This window comes from Carya illinoinensis, chromosome 8, assembly GCF_018687715.1.
Source record: "Carya illinoinensis cultivar Pawnee chromosome 8, C.illinoinensisPawnee_v1, whole genome shotgun sequence".
NCBI classification, from domain to species: domain Eukaryota; kingdom Viridiplantae; phylum Streptophyta; class Magnoliopsida; order Fagales; family Juglandaceae; genus Carya; species Carya illinoinensis.
The window spans coordinates 3,791,875-3,808,493 of record NC_056759.1 but is presented as its reverse complement, the minus strand read 5'-3'; the positions used below and the strand labels follow the sequence as shown (position 1 = coordinate 3,808,493).

General features: G+C 35.5%; 4 protein-coding genes across 5 annotated transcripts; all 4 read left to right on the top strand.

The window, feature by feature from the left end:
- Window positions 1–347: 347 nt before the first annotated feature.
- On the top strand, window positions 348–695 carry LOC122318722. The gene has a single exon (XM_043136306.1). It carries the CDS (start codon window positions 348–350, stop codon window positions 693–695), a length of 348 nt encoding a protein of 115 aa, XP_042992240.1.
- Window positions 696–2,636: 1,941 nt separating this feature from the next.
- On the top strand, window positions 2,637–3,632 carry LOC122318721 (hydroxyproline O-galactosyltransferase GALT3-like). Its single transcript, XM_043136305.1, has one exon. The coding sequence runs from the start codon at window positions 2,637–2,639 to the stop codon at window positions 3,630–3,632; it is 996 nt and encodes a 331-aa protein (XP_042992239.1).
- A 1,083-nt stretch (window positions 3,633–4,715) lies between these two features.
- Window positions 4,716–9,969, top strand: LOC122274759 (mitochondrial outer membrane protein porin 4-like). 2 transcript variants are annotated; one of them, XM_043083780.1, is made up of 7 exons: window positions 4,716–4,856; window positions 5,284–5,362; window positions 7,115–7,182; window positions 7,661–7,771; window positions 7,933–8,019; window positions 8,383–8,591; window positions 9,430–9,969. In XM_043083780.1, the coding sequence occupies exons 2-7, from the start codon at window positions 5,314–5,316 to the stop codon at window positions 9,734–9,736; spliced, it is 831 nt and encodes a 276-aa protein (XP_042939714.1). In that variant the 5' UTR covers window positions 4,716–4,856; window positions 5,284–5,313; the 3' UTR covers window positions 9,737–9,969. The 2 variants fall into 2 exon arrangements, with proteins under 2 accessions (XP_042939714.1, XP_042939715.1); XM_043083781.1 differs by lacking the exon at window positions 4,716–4,856 and adding an exon at window positions 4,883–5,158.
- Window positions 9,970–10,483: 514 nt separating this feature from the next.
- On the top strand, window positions 10,484–15,095 carry LOC122319258 (protein YIP4b). Its single transcript, XM_043137247.1, has 3 exons — window positions 10,484–11,129; window positions 14,268–14,342; window positions 14,635–15,095. Exons 1-3 carry the CDS (start codon window positions 10,644–10,646, stop codon window positions 14,893–14,895), a joined length of 822 nt encoding a protein of 273 aa, XP_042993181.1. The 5' UTR covers window positions 10,484–10,643; the 3' UTR covers window positions 14,896–15,095.
- Window positions 15,096–16,619: the final 1,524 nt, after the last annotated feature.

Here is a 16,619-nt window from a genome sequence, read left to right as displayed (position 1 = left end):
ATATATGTAAACGAAAAATGATATTTGTAGTCTTAATTGTGTAAGCGGCATGCAGTCGATTTAAAAAAAATGAATTAATATAGAATTCGCATGAAAAAAAACTAATTTTTTAATCGTGGGCCTCACTCTTTTTCAAAGCGATTACGCGGCATTTATAATTTCACGACTGTATGTAGCATTGCCGTATGTAAACTCCTCCATAGATCCTACCTAAAAAAGTTCACCAATTTTAAACTTCGCTATACACTATCATTTGAGAGAAATCTACGTACGTACCTGGATTATCATAGCTTTGTAAACTAACTCATACTTTTAATTAGTCAGTCATACAATATTTCTCAGACATCATGGGCGTGAACAAGTGGTCTGTGCTGACTCGCCTTAGCAGGGCAGTGAGGAAGGTGATAGGCCGTGCTTCTTCAAACACTAACTGCCGACTAAGTTTCAATGATCAGCCAGGCTTGAGAGCGTACACCGACGATAGGTTTGATTTAGATTCTGAGGATTCTGGGTCTTCAACTAGGCCGGGGCTAGCGCTACGGAAGATGATGAGTTATCCTAATTCCGAAGATGATGTTGATAAGAGAGCTGAGATGTTTATTGCTAATTTCCATCACCAACTTCGGATAGAGAGGCAAATTTCGCTAGAACTTCAATATTGTCGAGGAAATAGCTTCAAGGCAATCTCTCCATGACAGCTTTTTCTTTCACCCAGTTCTGATATGATGTTGTTTTCGTTTTTGTCCGAAGGAGGCATGTTTGATTTTTATTAAAAGGTCTCAAAACTGTTGTATATGGGGATTTTGATTTTGAAGAATCCTGCGTCCGTTTGGTGGTCAACATGATATAGGGAAAGGCACGAGAATAATAGAACTTCGCAACGTCGAAATTTTCGAGTTTGAATTCAAGTGCGGCCTGCATGCATGGTTGTGGGATTCCACGTTATGTTCTTTCTTTCCTGATGTAAATTAGGGCACCGTCGCACGTTAAAGAGCTTTCTTAGGTATTTATGTAAATTAATTCCAATTTAATCTGTGATTTGGTTAAATTGGTTTCGTTTTTCTTTTTGTTTTTTGCTCTTTCCTAATTAGGAAACCTTCAGTGAATTATGTTCGATGCATGCGTTTTTGCCTACAGCTTGGAATTGTTTTCTCCAATAAAGCATTTATAATTATTCTATTATAAGTCTTTGTTAACAGCATTATATATTTAATATAAACATTATAATTTATACCATCCACTTTGACTTTTTGAATATTCTCCCGCATGCATGCATGCTCTAAGTTATAAAATTATTGGCCATCAAATTAAAAAAATCAGGTTATCCTTTCAAGGCTTCAAACTGCTTATCCGCCATAATTAGATCATCAACTTGTGATTATATCCAATATATATTCAGCAACATGACCCGTGATGTGCATGATCAGCTCCACTGGGGAGGAGATTGATTTCAATTTCAAACATATATAAGATAAGATGATGAGCTTCGTACTTTGTGATTGACCTGTAGATTAATTTCTTATATCATTATTCAAAACCAATAAATTTCCGTGCGGAGTCCGGAAGATTTTTAATTCAACACGTGTTTCCAGAGCCCTATTCTGGGCTGGGGTAGAAGTACCAGCATGCATCAGCTTGATCTTGGATAGATATATAGCCCGTTTTCAAGGTAAATGGCATTGCTTTTTATTCAAGTACTGTGAGCAGTAAGTAAGCTAGCTGAAGATATTGAGGCCACCCATGTTCATGCAAAGACGCCTAATTAAGTAAAGTAGACCGAATCAGTACTTTGGCAATGTGCTAGCAAGACCAAAGTAGCTAATAATTCATGACTGTCCTTTTCGAGGCTTGGATTTTTTTGGATCATTGAAATTTTTTAGAGTTTTTATACGCATTTTAAGGTCAAGCATGAGAGTACTTATCAGTTATCAATTAGATACATAAAGTGAGAATAATGTTGTATACAAGTCTCAAATAGATAAAATTTATATATACAAATCCTTTGTAATAAAAGTGGATCCCACTAGTAAAAAATAGTTTTTTTTTTTTTTTACACTTTTTTTTAAGTGTGGTTCACTTTTTTACAAAAATTTACACTAAATTTGTCTATTTGAGATTTGTATAAATCATCTATCTAAAATGAGTTTCATAATATCTATCAATTTTGGTATAAATCTTTGTATATGTTAAAAAAAAAAAAAAAAGTAAAAACTTCAATACGAGTACAACTAAATACGTATATATATTTATATGACAACTCATGAAAGGTTAGCTAGCTCAGCGATCGATGCTGCCTTCTACCATAATATATATATATAGAACACATGATGGCATATGTCGACGTATCATATTATAAGTAAGTTTATTGATCAGTCCATGCCTTTTTCCCCTCCATGATCACCTCGATCCCTTACATTAAGGAAAGTCAAAATGCATTGTAGCTAATCTTATTTGCACGAAATTGACAACTAATGCATATGCATGCGTTTCATCTAAGAAATTCACGAATGGCCCTGCATTCAAAACCTATTCATACACGACACGTATATATATACACGCACAGTACCTCTCACTGCTTAAACCATATCAGTTCTAATATCTGAAGGGTTCAATTGTCAAATAGAGTCATAGATCAGATGAAGAGCACAAGGCTTGACCCGAGACGTTCTGTAGTTTCTGCTTTCTTCTTGATCACCTTGTTCCTTTGCATCTTAGCGTCCATCAATGAAGTCCGATTTATTAGCCTGTTGAAGTTTTGTGCTCTAGCCAATTACATGCAGCCCTCACAATCCTATTATAACTCATTATCATCGGAAAACTTGTTAGCCTCAAATGCTAATTCCTCGGATGATATTCGAATACTCATTGGCATTCTAACACTTGCAGACAAATACCACCGCCGTCACCTCCTCCGTCTCGTCTACGGCACACAGCAAGCTCCGGTGGGTGCCAAAGTTGACATCAAGTTCGTGTTCTGCAACCTAACAAAGGAGGACCAAAAGGTGCTTGTTGCATTAGAGATAATGCGTTATGACGATATCATAATCCTCAATTGCAAAGAGAACATGAAGCAGGGTAAGACTTATACCTACTTTTCAAGCTTGCCAGAAATGCTAACCGACAGTACTACAAATGTTGGTCCTTACCCACCATATCATTATGTCATGAAAGCCGATGACGATTCCTATTTCAGGGTGAACAATTTGGTGGAGTCTTTGAGACCATTGCCTAGAGAAGACTTGTACTATGGTTATGTTATTCCATGTCCGAGCATGGATCCCTTTGTGCATTACATGTCGGGGATGGGCTATTTGGTTTCCTGGGATATAGTTGAGTGGATTAAGGAATCTGATATTCCTAAGAACCATACGATAGGATCTGAGGACAAGACTTTTGGGGACTGGATGCGAGAAGGGAACCGTGCTAAGAACAGGCACAATGCTAAGTGGTCTATGTACAATTTTCCAGATCCGCCCACGAGATGCACGCACGAGCTTTGGCCAGACACGATCGCGGTTCATTTGTTAAAGGACCAGGAGAAGTGGATCCGGACATTGAAGTATTTCAATGTCACTGCTAGTTTGAAACCATCTAAGTTGTATCATATCCCAGCTTATAGCATCAATTCCTGATCACTGGCTATTTTTGTTTTGTTATTTTCATTGGAGATTTCTATTCATAGAATCGGGTTGCAGTTATGGGCTTTTGTTGTCCGAATTTAGTGATTGTTTCAAGGGGTCCAAATCTAAAATTTCTTAGCCACGTTTCTGGTCTCATAAGAACCACGCGAGTGCACAGTGTATATGGTTGATTAATGGGACGACATGAAATTATGATAAAAGTTCATTTTATCCTTATTTTCAACAAGTGAAGTGACTTAATGTGATTCATCATATTGTAAAGTTATTTTTATTATAAAATAGATTTAATAAATTGCATAAAATCACGTTATTTTGTAACTTTATTTTTATATAATCGTTTTGTATCACATGTACGTAGCACTTATTTCTTATATATAATTATGTTTTTATGATTTTTTAGAGAATACTTGAATGGGATAAAATGAAAAATTTGTAAATAGTAGTAAAATAGTTTGAATTATGATATTTTATAGGATTTTGAAGAAGAGAGGAGAAAAAAAATTGAATAAAAATATTATAAAGTTAAAATATTATTAGAATATATATTTTAATATTATTTTTATTTTGAGGTTTAAAACTTTTAATTATTTTTTATATTTTATTTAAAAATTTAAAAAAATTGTAATGATTCTTTTGAAAGTTTTTATTTTTTAATAATATTTAAAAAGAAAATAAAATGGAGTTAAATCAAATGAAACAAGATGAAAAATGTTATCAACCATCCCCTTAATCTAATTTTATTTTATATAAATGTGTGAACGAATCCTTAAAAAAAAAAATTTCAGGTTCCACAATTATTTTAAGGGAAATGCTACACAACCTCCCAACACTCTACACTTCACTTTTTTTCAATTTTTTAATTTTTTTTAATATTTTTTTTGAATTTATTCTTTTTAAATTAATTTAATTCTTTTATTCATTATTTATATATTAAATATTTAATAAAAGATAAAATAATAAAAATTAAAAAAAATGTGGAGTGTGGAGTGTTGGAAGGTAAGTACGCGATGGTGACTTGGCAGTCTCACCGACCAATTAAGGCTCTTACTGTAATTACCGTTATCCAATCAAAGCTCACGCACTCGCTCGCTCTGGGGCGATTTAAATAAATAGACGGCTCTTGCCTGAAGCGGGGTTGCCTACGCCGCATCAGGGTTTCTTCGACGGCGTTCACTTCCAACTCCGTTCTTACAGAAATTACACCGACTTCTCCCTGTATGTATTCATATCTCTCTCTGGGGCGTGTGATCCTAATGTGCGAAGCTGCTTTCGAAGTGAATAGATTTGAAATTTTGAGACTAGTAGTTTGGAGCTTGCTCTGTTGCTACTTCTTTTACGATTATATGTGGTTATGCTGATTGATTAAAATTGGGGTTCCTTGTATGGCTTTAGAATTCTCCAAATCAAGTGTCAGTCACCATTTTCACATCCAAAAAACTGATTTTTTGATTATCCGATTTGCTTTCATTGCGATGCACCTGCCGTTTTAATACGTCCTTTGCAAAACATTTTTATGGGTATGTTACATCGCGCCCAGTCCATCTTAGTTCATTACTTTACCCTCAGCTACATTCTTGTTGAAGGAAGTGCCATTTGAGCTAAAGCTACAACTTACGGTATATTATGACATTTTTTGGCACAGGGTGTGGAACTAATCTCGTTCTAATTGAATATGGCCAGTGGTCCAGCATCATTTTCAGATATAGGCAAAAATGCAAAAGGTATCCCCTATATGAAACCGTCCTACAGGGTGTGTTCTTGTATGTGTTTTTGGGCTTTAGATTTGGTTTATATGGGCTGTAGAGCCCTTTATCATTGAATTATTAGGAGATCTCTGTTGTTTCATTTCCTTGCAATTTTGCCCACAGTTTAGAAGATCTATTAGTGCAAACATTTTTTTTTAAAGTTGCATTGTTTATCATGTTCTATAAAATTTGATCTTGTGGCATGAGTAGCATTCTTGAATTGGTTTAAAAAAATTGACAGTTAGTTGCAACAATGCAAAAGTGACATGTCGTAACAGTGATAGATTCAGCTGCATATTTTATATATTCTATCAGGAGGATGGAACCTGTATATAATTTTGGAGGTTTTAATTTTAGGTTTACCATGGATAGAGTTTCTTTTCTTTTTCTCTTTTCTCGAAGGCAGGGTGGGTAGGTATTGTAAATTTTAAGGTAATCTAGCTGAATAAACCTCCCAGAATGTATCGATGAGACTGCATTTTCCATGTTTCTAATGATTGTAAGGCTGAGGCGGACATTTGGATGGAGTAGAAGGTAAAGTAAACAGGCGTTAATGCCCCTGCATCTAACACCCCTGTAAATGGTAACTGTAGTTACAAATGACTCATGTTTCTAGGAAAGAGAAAGAAGTTGCCAGTAGCCGGCCAAGTGTTCAAGTGAATTCAACAGCTAGCTCCTGTCTTAATTCACAGATCGTTCTACTGATATAATATTGCCCAAATCAGGCCTAATCCAATTTGTCGAATTTTCTGCTTGTTGCATCTGATGAGCCGCCTCTGAAAAATATATTTATGAGTTCTGACTGGCAAGACTTGACCTGTAAAAACCAAGTAAATCTGCAAGGGTTTGAACTTTTGAGAAATGTGATACGCATCCTTGTAAATGGAGCATATACAATATTTGAGCCTATGCAAAGTAATGTACTATATGATTGGCATGTAAGTCATGGTTGTAGAATATTATATAGTTGATTAATTTTCTGTGGGCAGGAAACTTTGATGGATAGAAGGTACATAAAATAATTTTTAAAAAAGGAGAGTCAATAATAAATGTATATATAAATATATTAACTAAATTTGTATGGCAAGGTTTGAGCCCAAGTAAATGTGCAATTCTGATTTTGAAAATAAATGGCACAAAGATGGTAAATTACATGTTTGAAAAGCCTAGCATTATCATTGTGTTAATGAAGTAATGAGAGTCATTGCTCTATGTTGTGAACCATTATCAAATAGACTCTTATATATTCTATTATGCGTCAACTTGGAGACCCAAACCCCTAAGGGTTGGCTAAGTGGTAAAGGCCTTGGTCTTGGAGGTATGCTCCCTCCAAGTCTAAGGTTTGAATCCCATTGGATGCAAACAATCTCTAAGGGCCATTGGACTAGGGAAAAATCTCCTTAAATTACCCCAAGTGCACTTGTGGGAAAATCCTGGCCAAGGGCCTGTGCACCTCCCGGGATTAGTCAGGACGTTGTTCTTGGACACCGGGTGCCAAAAAAAAGAACTTGGGGACTATACAAAGAAACCAATCCCATGCATAATTTTAATCCTCTTTGATATTGCATACACTATGAAGAGCCTTACATCTACATCGTTGGCTCTGTGCTCCCATGAAATTGATTCCTTTGTTGCTGTGTGCCATCATGGATTATTTTGGAGCATTCAAACTTTGCGGTATCTTGCCTCGACAATTTTAATTGTGTTTAAATTTGCACCTCTATGCAGACCTGTTGACCAAGGATTACAACTTCGATCACAAGTTTACCCTGTCATTGCTGAGCTCTACTGGGCTGGTATTGTGTGATCCTATTTTCTGGTTTTAGGTTCCTTATTTTCCAAAACTTATGTTTTTGGTTAGAGTGGTTGACTTGTTTGCTAGAATGATCTGGATTATTTGTTATTCAACTTGAAAGTTCTCGCATTTCTTGAGGATCTAAGTCAATATTCTGGATGTGTATTCTTGTAAACATTATATCCAAATATGTTTTTCAAAAAATATTTGGGATTTGTATGTAAATATTTTATCTTCTGAGTTTTGGTCACCAAAGCCAATTATTTTGAACAATGACTTTTCTTTTTCTCTTTTTCTTTTCTTGAGCATGAAGAATGACGTTTCAATTGGTCATTCCTCATGTTGTGGGACCTCAATGCGAAAAATACTGCTCTCTCATTTCTGTTTTCTTTTGCAAGAACAGTTTTTTAATCTTCCTCCCTCTTGCATATGATGTTGTCTACCTTACCCTGTTTTCATACTTGACTTTTGTATGGCAGGGACTTACAGCTACAGGTTTGAAGAGGGATCAGTTTTTTTTAGGTGACATAAGCACCCTGTACAAGAGTGGAAACACTACTGTGGATGTGAAAGTTGATACTTATTCTAATGTAAGAGGCTAAAAACCTGCCTTACGACAATTTTTTTTTTTCTTTTTAACTATCGTTGTCAGGGTACTAGGTGTGTCCATTATTGGCCCATATGTTGTATTACCAACATCCGTTGTCTACTCCCAACAGCTTTAATGTATTTCTAATTTACCTATTCACAGGTGTCTACAAAAGTGACTGTGAGTGATATCTTGCCAACCACCAAAGCAGCAATTAACTTCAAAATCCCTGATCACAAGTCTGGCAAGGTCAGTAACATACAACTGAAAACGATTTGATTGTATTGGAATCATAGGGTTAGTTTATTCATAGATTTATTACTAGTAGGTGGTTGGATAATGTATGGATGTATAGGTAGTTTTTTCCATATGTTTCCTTCCCTTACCTGTCCCATGGTCTTCAATATGTCATTTTATGTTATAAAAGGTTATGTTTTAGAAACCTGTAGGAGCTTTTAGAAGCCCATTTATTTTGGCTCATATTAGCTATTGTTTTAGAAAGTCTTAAACCGGGGTATGGATTTCTATATAGATGATTTTAATGATTAAATATAAAATTCGGTTCTAAGCTACTCTGGAAATATTTGACATTTTCTCTGCATTGTACCTCAGCTGGATGTTCAGTATCTTCATCCTCATGCAGCAATTGATTCCAGTATTGGACTGAACCCAACACCTATTTTGGAGCTTTCAGCTGCAATTGGGAGCAAGGATCTCAGTTTGGGTGGTGAAGTTGGATTTGATACAGCTTCTGCTTCCTTCACTAAGTTCAATGCTGGGATTGGCTTGAATAAACTCGATTACTCTGCGGCAATTTTACTGTAAGTGTAGAAGAGTTCTTATTTTCTTTGCTTTAAGTATGTTTTTCCCCATGTTTTTATGTTGTGTGCGTGTGTACTCTTGTGTTTCAACAAAGATATTCTCTGGTTTCAGGCTTACATTTGAGAGAACTTAAAATTTGGTTGGTTTTAGTCAGATCCAGAAACCTGCCAAGAAACTGTCTCAGGGTTACCTGGAACTCTTTTGATTTGTTTTGGAAAGTTCTGAACTGGTTGAAATCTGGTTGTTGAATGTTAATATATACCAATTCATCACTTCAAATTAATTATTCATGTGTACATGTGGCTTATGACGATTGACAAGCACCCAGTCAACGAGATATGAATTAGACCTTACCAGTGAGCTGAAAATAGGAAGAAATTCCACTCCATCGACAGGATTTTGCATGCCCATAATACTTATAAACCAATTGATCAGTACGGCTCTTTGGAAGTCCAAGCTGGCTAATTTGGTCCACGTAGGTGTCCATAGAGAGTTACAAAAAATGAATTTTATGTTGTATTGTCAGAAAGTGGTCCCATTGATGAGTGTTGTGTGTGTTGGTTAAAATGAAGTGTTGCTTAAGATTTATGACTAGAGGATTATGTGGATAATTTCTTTGTCGCATCCTTTTGCTCAGGTGAAGCGGGAAAAACGCCTTACCTAATTAGGATTCTGTGTATGACCCTTGCTGCATTTGTTGAATGATCACCAAAAACTGGCGGTCATGTAACTTTGATTTCTATTCTTTTCCCAAACAACTGTCCTTGGGAGCATATCATTTTATTTGAAAAGGCCTGCTTAGTATTGTTTATGAACCAGACCCTCATGTTTATGCAGGACGGACAGAGGACAGGCATTGAAAGCATCTTATATTCATTTGGTGAATCCTGTCAATGGAACAGCAGTTGCCGCCGAAATGACTCACAGGTTTTCTACCAAAGAAAACAGTTTTACGATTGGAAGCTCGCATGCACTTGATCCGCTAACTGTTGTAAAAACACGCTTCTCCGACAATGGGAAAGTCGCAATGCTCTGCCAGCGTGAATGGAGGCCGAAGTCACTCGTTACTTTCTCAGCCGAGTACGACTCAAAGGCCAATAACGTGGCCCCAAAGTTCGGTCTTGCCCTTGCCCTGAAGCCTTGAGATGGGCAACTGTTTTGGATCCTTGTTTGGCAATTTGAATTTAGCAACTTCGACACAATTCCTGTCTATTTCTTTCCCAAAATTCCATGAGGGTATTATGTGTAACGTTGAAATTATAATAATTAGTTGGTGTAACGTTAAAATGATTTGAAACAGTGATAGGGAAAGTGGACCCATTTTTGGAGGAGAAAAAAAAGGAAATTATAATGATAATGATTTATTTTTCGGTCCCATTTTTCACAGTGCATAATTTGTGTTGGAGTTGGGAATAGGCGTTTTTCCCTAAAGCTGAGCTTTCAAGATGAGTAGTATATTAACTTTTTTTTTTTTGTTTCTCTCTCTTACTTTCTTGATTGAGTGATATTTGAGCTATATCACTGGCTTAGTTGCAATTTAAAATGTATTTAGGGCTGGTTTGTATATACTCTCCCTTCTTATATAATAATTATAATTTTATTAAATTTTTACATAAAATATAATAAATAATTTAATTTTTTTAAATTATAAATAAAATTAATATTAAAAAATTATATTATAATAATATTTTATTTAATTTTTAACAAAACATCTTATTTTATCTTACCTATATAATTAAACGAGTTTTAATCCTCCCTAAGTATTATTATTTCATCAAATATAATAATTTGATATTATATTTTTTATTTATAAAAACATCATAATTTAAATATATAAATATTACAACTAGAGTTGGTCTTCGTTTTATTTAAAAAAAAAAAAATGATGGTAATTCTAACACTTTATAATTCAGTAAGAAAACGACCAGTCCTCTCCTTCCCGGTTCTCTCTCGCTAGATCCGCAACAACCCTTCCCTCCCAAAACCCAAAAAACTCCTCAGATCCGGTAGCGTCCCTTCACTTTCCCGAGAAAATCACAGTAGAAAAAAAGATGTCCCACAGCGACACCGTACCCCTTCACCCTTCATCCCAATCCGACATCGACGAGATCGAGAACCTCATCCACGCCAGCGTCCAATCCGCCCCCGCCACAGTGCTTCCTGCCCGACCGCCCAGCCCGCCGCGCGCCTCTATCCCCGTTGTCTCTTCCTCACCATTCTTACAGTCCAATCTCCCTCCACCACCGCCACCCTCTTCCAACCAAAAGGTGCCATCTGTCCCCGAACCTCCTCCTCTGCCATCCTCTAGTATCGGTGGGAGTGGGTTCGGTCCGGCCCCGAACACGCTTACGGAGCCGGTATGGGACACGGTAAAGCGCGATCTGTCGAGAATCGTCAGCAATCTCAAGCTTGTGGTGTTCCCGAACCCCTATAGGGAGGATCCCGGCAAGGCGTTGCGTGATTGGGATCTCTGGGGCCCCTTTTTCTTCATTGTCTTCTTGGGTCTAGCTCTCTCCTGGTCTGCTTCCGTAAAGAAGGTCTGCCTGTTTTTTCTTTGTTTCTTTTTCGGTTTAATCAGCCTTCCAGCATAATTTAGCTGCCACCGATTCAATAATGATATATGACTAACATGGTTTAGTTTTTTAAATTAGTTCATTGGTCAACGAAACCGAGCTGACACAATTAATTTTAAAGATGGATTTGGTTTTTATATGAGGTTCTGAGCTTAGCGATCAATTATGGTGAGGTAAATGAATGTTACCTGGGAATGAGGCTTTGTCATTCAATGGTAATGGCAGTTTAGGTTGGCGTAGGCTGTAAACGAACTGAGCGAACAGCTCAAGCTCAAATGCCATAAACTTCAATCTAGATCCGTTCGTTTATTAGAACTCTCTTTTTTTTTTTTTTTAAGTAAACGGTAGTATTAATAATAATAGGCATAGCCCAAGTACACAAGAAGGTATACAAGAGTTAAGACCTATCTAGGTGGCTATAGTAGTCACTAGAAAATCATGTACATTTAGGGCATTAAAGTCTATAGCTAGAGACCACAGGAATAAAGTGCTGAAAAATAAGATACGAAGCTCCTCAGTTGTCTGCTTCTTATCTTCGAATGTTAGTTCATTATGCTCTTGCCAAATATACCACATAATGCAGATAGGTACCATCTTCCACACATCTTTGATTTGTAGATTGCCCCCGGCATTGCCCAGCTGGCTAATAATTCAACTACTGACTTCGGCATCATTCAATTTATCCCTACTTGACTGAATACTTCACACCACAAGGCTCTAGTTGTCTCACAATGTAGCAGGAGATGATTCACTGACTCACTAGCTTTCTTACATATATAACACCAATCATTAATGATTACCCGACGCTTCTGCAGATTATCGGTAGTCAGAATCTTATCCAGGGCTGCTGTCCAAATTAAGAAAAGTATTTTGGGCGGTGCTTTATTCCTCCACAATCTTCTCCATGGAAACAGAGCATTAGGTATAGCTGTAAGGGCCTTGTAATAAGAGCAAACCGAGAAAGTACCCTTACCCGTAGGTTTCCACCACAGCTTATGTTCATGCAATCCATTCGGCTTCATAGAGTACACTAGTTTGAAAATATCCGTGAAATTGTTTACTTCTCAATCATGTGCGGCTTTACAGAAGGTGACATTCCAATGAACTTGATCCCTTGAGCGAACCAAAAGGTCCGCCACCGAAGCTTCTTGATCGCAAGCCACTTGATATACAGATGGAAAAGAGTCCTTCAGTGCCTCCTCCCCACACCAAATGTCCCTCCAAATCTTATACGAGTGCCCCTCCCCCACCAAAAGTTTATTATGGTTGGCAAACGTCCCCTATCCTCTTCTTATTTGCTTTCAAATCCCCACTCCATACGATCCATATTAACTTAATTGAATAAATTTTATGATTTTTAAAATTTTATAATAAAAACAGGCTAAGTATTTAAAACTATGAGAAGAAAGCATTTTCCTTATGTGGTATGCATTTTCCTAAAATAATTTTTTACGTATTATATACATATGCATATCTATATGCTATAAACATCTTATGTAGAATAAAATGGGATTGTCAAAATTAAGAACAATCTCATGAACACTCAAAACCGAGGGGAGGGGATTGCAAGTTACATCCTCTATCATGTAAATGCTCAAGAACAACAGAGTTAACAAGCAAGGTTGATTAGCGTCATCTGCTAAATTACCTATAGCTGCTATGTGATCATCTCCATTGTAACATTTTGTGTGAGTGGATGTAGCTGCTATAGTAGTAGGTTGAAGTCCATATTGGAGCCAGTTTTTTTTGTTTTTTTTTTAAGTTAATTTATTCATGATAATTAGTATGCTTTTGTCGTTCAACTTTATGAAGACCCTTTTCTTTTGTGATTGAGGTCATGTAGGCATAAAGGGACATTTTCATGAGCTTTTTAATTATTCAATTCGGTTTCAAAAGAAATAAACTGTGGGGTAACCCTATTTTTCAGTTTAAAGCCTAAATAATGACAAAGTATTTTTGAAGTGTTACTTGTAAAAAAGAAATGTATTTTTCAAGTGTCTTTCGTGGTAAGCTTGTATATTAAGTGATGGTTGCTTGTTTCTGATTTTGTTTATTTCATCATGTTTTCTTCTTTTATTATAAATGCTACATGCTAAGAAAATAAATCAGTAAGCATTTGTAAGTATACTAATCTTGCTTATACATGCTATTTGTAAAGCTTTCCATCAGATATTTGAGTCAGGTTGACCAAGGGAATGTATTTTATACAATATTTTCGAAATTAGAGGCTTTCTTCCAAGAACTAACACCATTACTTATTGGGTTAACATCTTGCCATCTTGCTCTTTGGTATTGCAAGATACCTATGTATAACCAGAAATGATTGCATGAGATGATGTAGATGATGGTCAGGATGGTACTTTCTTTTTTCTTTTATTCTTGAATATGCGAGGAGATAAATGATGATACTAATAAGTATTTAGGGGATTTTAGGTTCAGTGTACTGCAGTGACAAAATGTAGAAATGAGATTTTCATGGTTTATTCTTTATTTTTCATGGAGTATGCAGAATTTTTATTGATGGCCTCAATGTTAACATAATTTTTTCCTTACAAAATACAATGGTGATTGTTACACTCTAGGTTTACATTTTGAGTTGCAATCCTATGACAATTGATGGTAATAATCTTTGAATATGTAAACAGTTTTTTTTTCTTTGAATATGTGAGGAGATAAACGATGATACTATTAAGTATTTATGGGATTCTAGATTCTGTGTACTGCAGTGTCAAAATGTAGAAATGAAATTTCATTGTTCATTTCTTTTCATGGTGTATGCAGAATGGTTATAGGTAATTAAGAGGTTTTTTTTCTTTTATAGGTAAAAAGATGTAGAAAATGACTCACAGATTATGTATATATGCCAATTAAGAGTCGTTTTTTTTTCCTTTTATAGGTTTAAAGAGGTAGAAAATGACTCAGATTATGTATCTATGCCAAATAAGAGGCATGTCTTCTTTTCTTTTTTTTAGGTTCCGTGCTTCTTTACTTATCGTATATCCTTTCATTTATTTAAAGTTAAATCCAACTCATAGTAGTTAGCTCACTGACTCATTAAAAAAAATTGTTTGCTCACTACCAACACTCTTCTATATTCTCCAGTCTGAGGTTTTTGCAGTTGCATTTGCGGTACTTGCTGCTGGTGCTGTAATTCTGACGTTGAATGTACTGCTACTGGTAACTCTCTCTCTCTCTCTCTCTCTCTCTCTCTCTCTCTCTCTCTCATGCTGGGTTAACTTTTGGTTTAGTTACAAGTCTCCTTCCTGCTAGACAAAAAATCATGAGATTTGGTGATCTGGTCTTTGATTCTGTATACAACAAGTTTATGAAAAATACCCAGATGTCTTTAGATTGAATTTTAGAGAGTCACATGCTTGCCTACTTTCCTTCAGTAAATAATTAAAAAAAAATGAAAAAGACCGGAAAAAAATTGACACTTTGGCTGAGGTTTTTACATTCTTTTATTCAGGGTGGACATATAATCTTCTTCCAGAGTCTGAGTTTGCTGGGTTACTGCCTGTTCCCTCTTGACGTTGGAGCCCTAATCTGTCTGTTGAAGGACAATGTGATCCTGAAAGTGATTGTGGTAAGTGTTACATTGGCGTGGAGCTCCTGGGCTGCTTATCCTTTCATGAGTTCAGCAGTCAACCCCAGGAGAAAAGCCCTTGCCCTCTATCCTGTTTTTCTCATGTATGTATCTGTCGGTTTTCTCATCATTGCCATTGATTAGTACACGAGCTGTGCCCGCTATACAGATTCCCTTGAGCATTATAAATTCAATTTGGGTTATAGAAAAATTCATGTAATGAATTGTTTTCTTTTCTTTTCTTTTTCATGGTACTGTAATTTTTTGACTTCTGAGTCATGTTTGGAGGCAATTCTGTGAATATTCCGAACTAGCTATATGAAAAGGTATACAATTTGCTTTTAGCCTACTCTGTTACGCTTTGAAAAGGGGAGATCTGAAAGGGGTCTATCTCAATATTTTTACGTTGGTGTGGAGTTTTTCCCATTGCTTATTAAAAAAAAAAACTTTTTATGCTACCATTCGCAGCACTTAGTTTGTAACTAGGCTCTCTTTTGTATACTTTCTAGGTACTCAGGTTTTGTCTATTTACATAGATCAATAAAATTTTTTACTTCTAAAAAAAAGAAAAAAGAACTTTAAAAGTTTCTCCTATCGATCTGGGTACCTAAGAGTGCTCAAGATTTGGGTGTGCTTATGGGGTATGGGCAAGCAAATACTGGAGAGTTGGTTTGTCCTCTGAAGTTCCGGCCCCAATAATGTAGCGTAGCTCATGGAGTTTCTGGCCTCATTAAGATACATGCCCAAAAACATGACCTTGCAAGTCATTCGTCAATGCTAACAAAGCCATATAATTTAATATACGTCCCGAAAAGATGTAGGCAAAATAAGAAGAGATGACTGTGTTTCGAATTTTATTTTTTAAGTGGGTTCTATTGTTAAAAAAATAATTTTTATTTCATATGAATATCAGATTATTTATGCATTTTTTTTTTTAAAGAGTAGGTAAGACTGCACATTCTTAAAGAGAAATTTTATTTGCAGTTCTCACATGGGAACTGCATGTGCATGTCTTTTATTAAAAGAAAAAATATATCATTTTAAGAGGGATATTTTAATAATTTTAAAAAATTTTAAAAATAAAATTGTCTATACTTATATTGCAATTTTCAAATAAGAAGATTATACGTAGCATTGCTCCATTCTAAAATTATAAATAGCATTTATTATATTTAATTTACTTTATATCAACTTGCTTGTATTCTTTTCATTCCTCCCTTCAATTAATTATTGTTTGCCTAGTAAAAAAGAAGTTCAAACAGACATTTTCAACATTCAAATTAAGTTTCAGTATTCTAATTTTCCACGTTTACCAAAGAATTAAAACAATTCTAAAATGTCGTGTGGATTAATTATATCCACATCTATTATAAAACGACGGGAAAAAAAAAAGTCAAAGTAGGAGAAATATTTGTGGATATACATAGCTTGAAAATTATGCAAAGATGACCATAGAGATCATCAATCTAGTTTTCTATGCCCCAATGCAAATGCCTTCGCCTCCGTGATCATAGACTAAATATATCATTATCCTTATGTTTCATTGTCAACCATCTCCCCATGATCAGTTCGTATTATGACAGCATTAAGAGAATTTTCAACATAACATATATCTACCAATGATGCATGTAAAAGTAAGCAGGTCTCAACATATATCTACTAATGATGCATGTAAGAGTAAGCAGGTCAAAGTTTCCAACTCCAAGCAATTATCTAATGGATGTTTGGGGTTACCAGATAAATTTATGGAAGGCTGGATTGTCCTATCTAGGCTATTTTTGAATATGTCAAAGTAAATCCGAAAGAAAAGTCCTACAACTATAAAAAAATCTTATAAAAGTAAAATTACAAATTAATATTAATATATA

What these genes read in the sequence shown, in the direction of transcription:
- LOC122318721 (XM_043136305.1), top strand. Translation starts at nt 2,637, where the DNA reads ATGAAGAGCACAAGGCTTGACCCGAGACGTTCTGTAGTTTCTGCTTTC.
- LOC122319258 (XM_043137247.1), top strand. Translation starts at nt 10,644, where the DNA reads ATGTCCCACAGCGACACCGTACCCCTTCACCCTTCATCCCAATCCGAC. An exon ending in GGTCTGCTTCCGTAAAGAAG is followed by an intron (nt 11,130 to 14,267) that starts GTCTGCCTGTTT and finishes TATATTCTCCAG; the next exon opens with TCTGAGGTTTTTGCAGTTGC. An exon ending in CGTTGAATGTACTGCTACTG is followed by an intron (nt 14,343 to 14,634) that starts GTAACTCTCTCT and finishes TCTTTTATTCAG; the next exon opens with GGTGGACATATAATCTTCTT.
- LOC122274759 (XM_043083780.1), top strand. Translation starts at nt 5,314, where the DNA reads ATGGCCAGTGGTCCAGCATCATTTTCAGATATAGGCAAAAATGCAAAA. An exon ending in TGCTGAGCTCTACTGGGCTG is followed by an intron (nt 7,183 to 7,660) that starts GTATTGTGTGAT and finishes TTTGTATGGCAG; the next exon opens with GGACTTACAGCTACAGGTTT. An exon ending in TACTCTGCGGCAATTTTACT is followed by an intron (nt 8,592 to 9,429) that starts GTAAGTGTAGAA and finishes ATGTTTATGCAG; the next exon opens with GACGGACAGAGGACAGGCAT.
- LOC122318722 (XM_043136306.1), top strand. Translation starts at nt 348, where the DNA reads ATGGGCGTGAACAAGTGGTCTGTGCTGACTCGCCTTAGCAGGGCAGTG.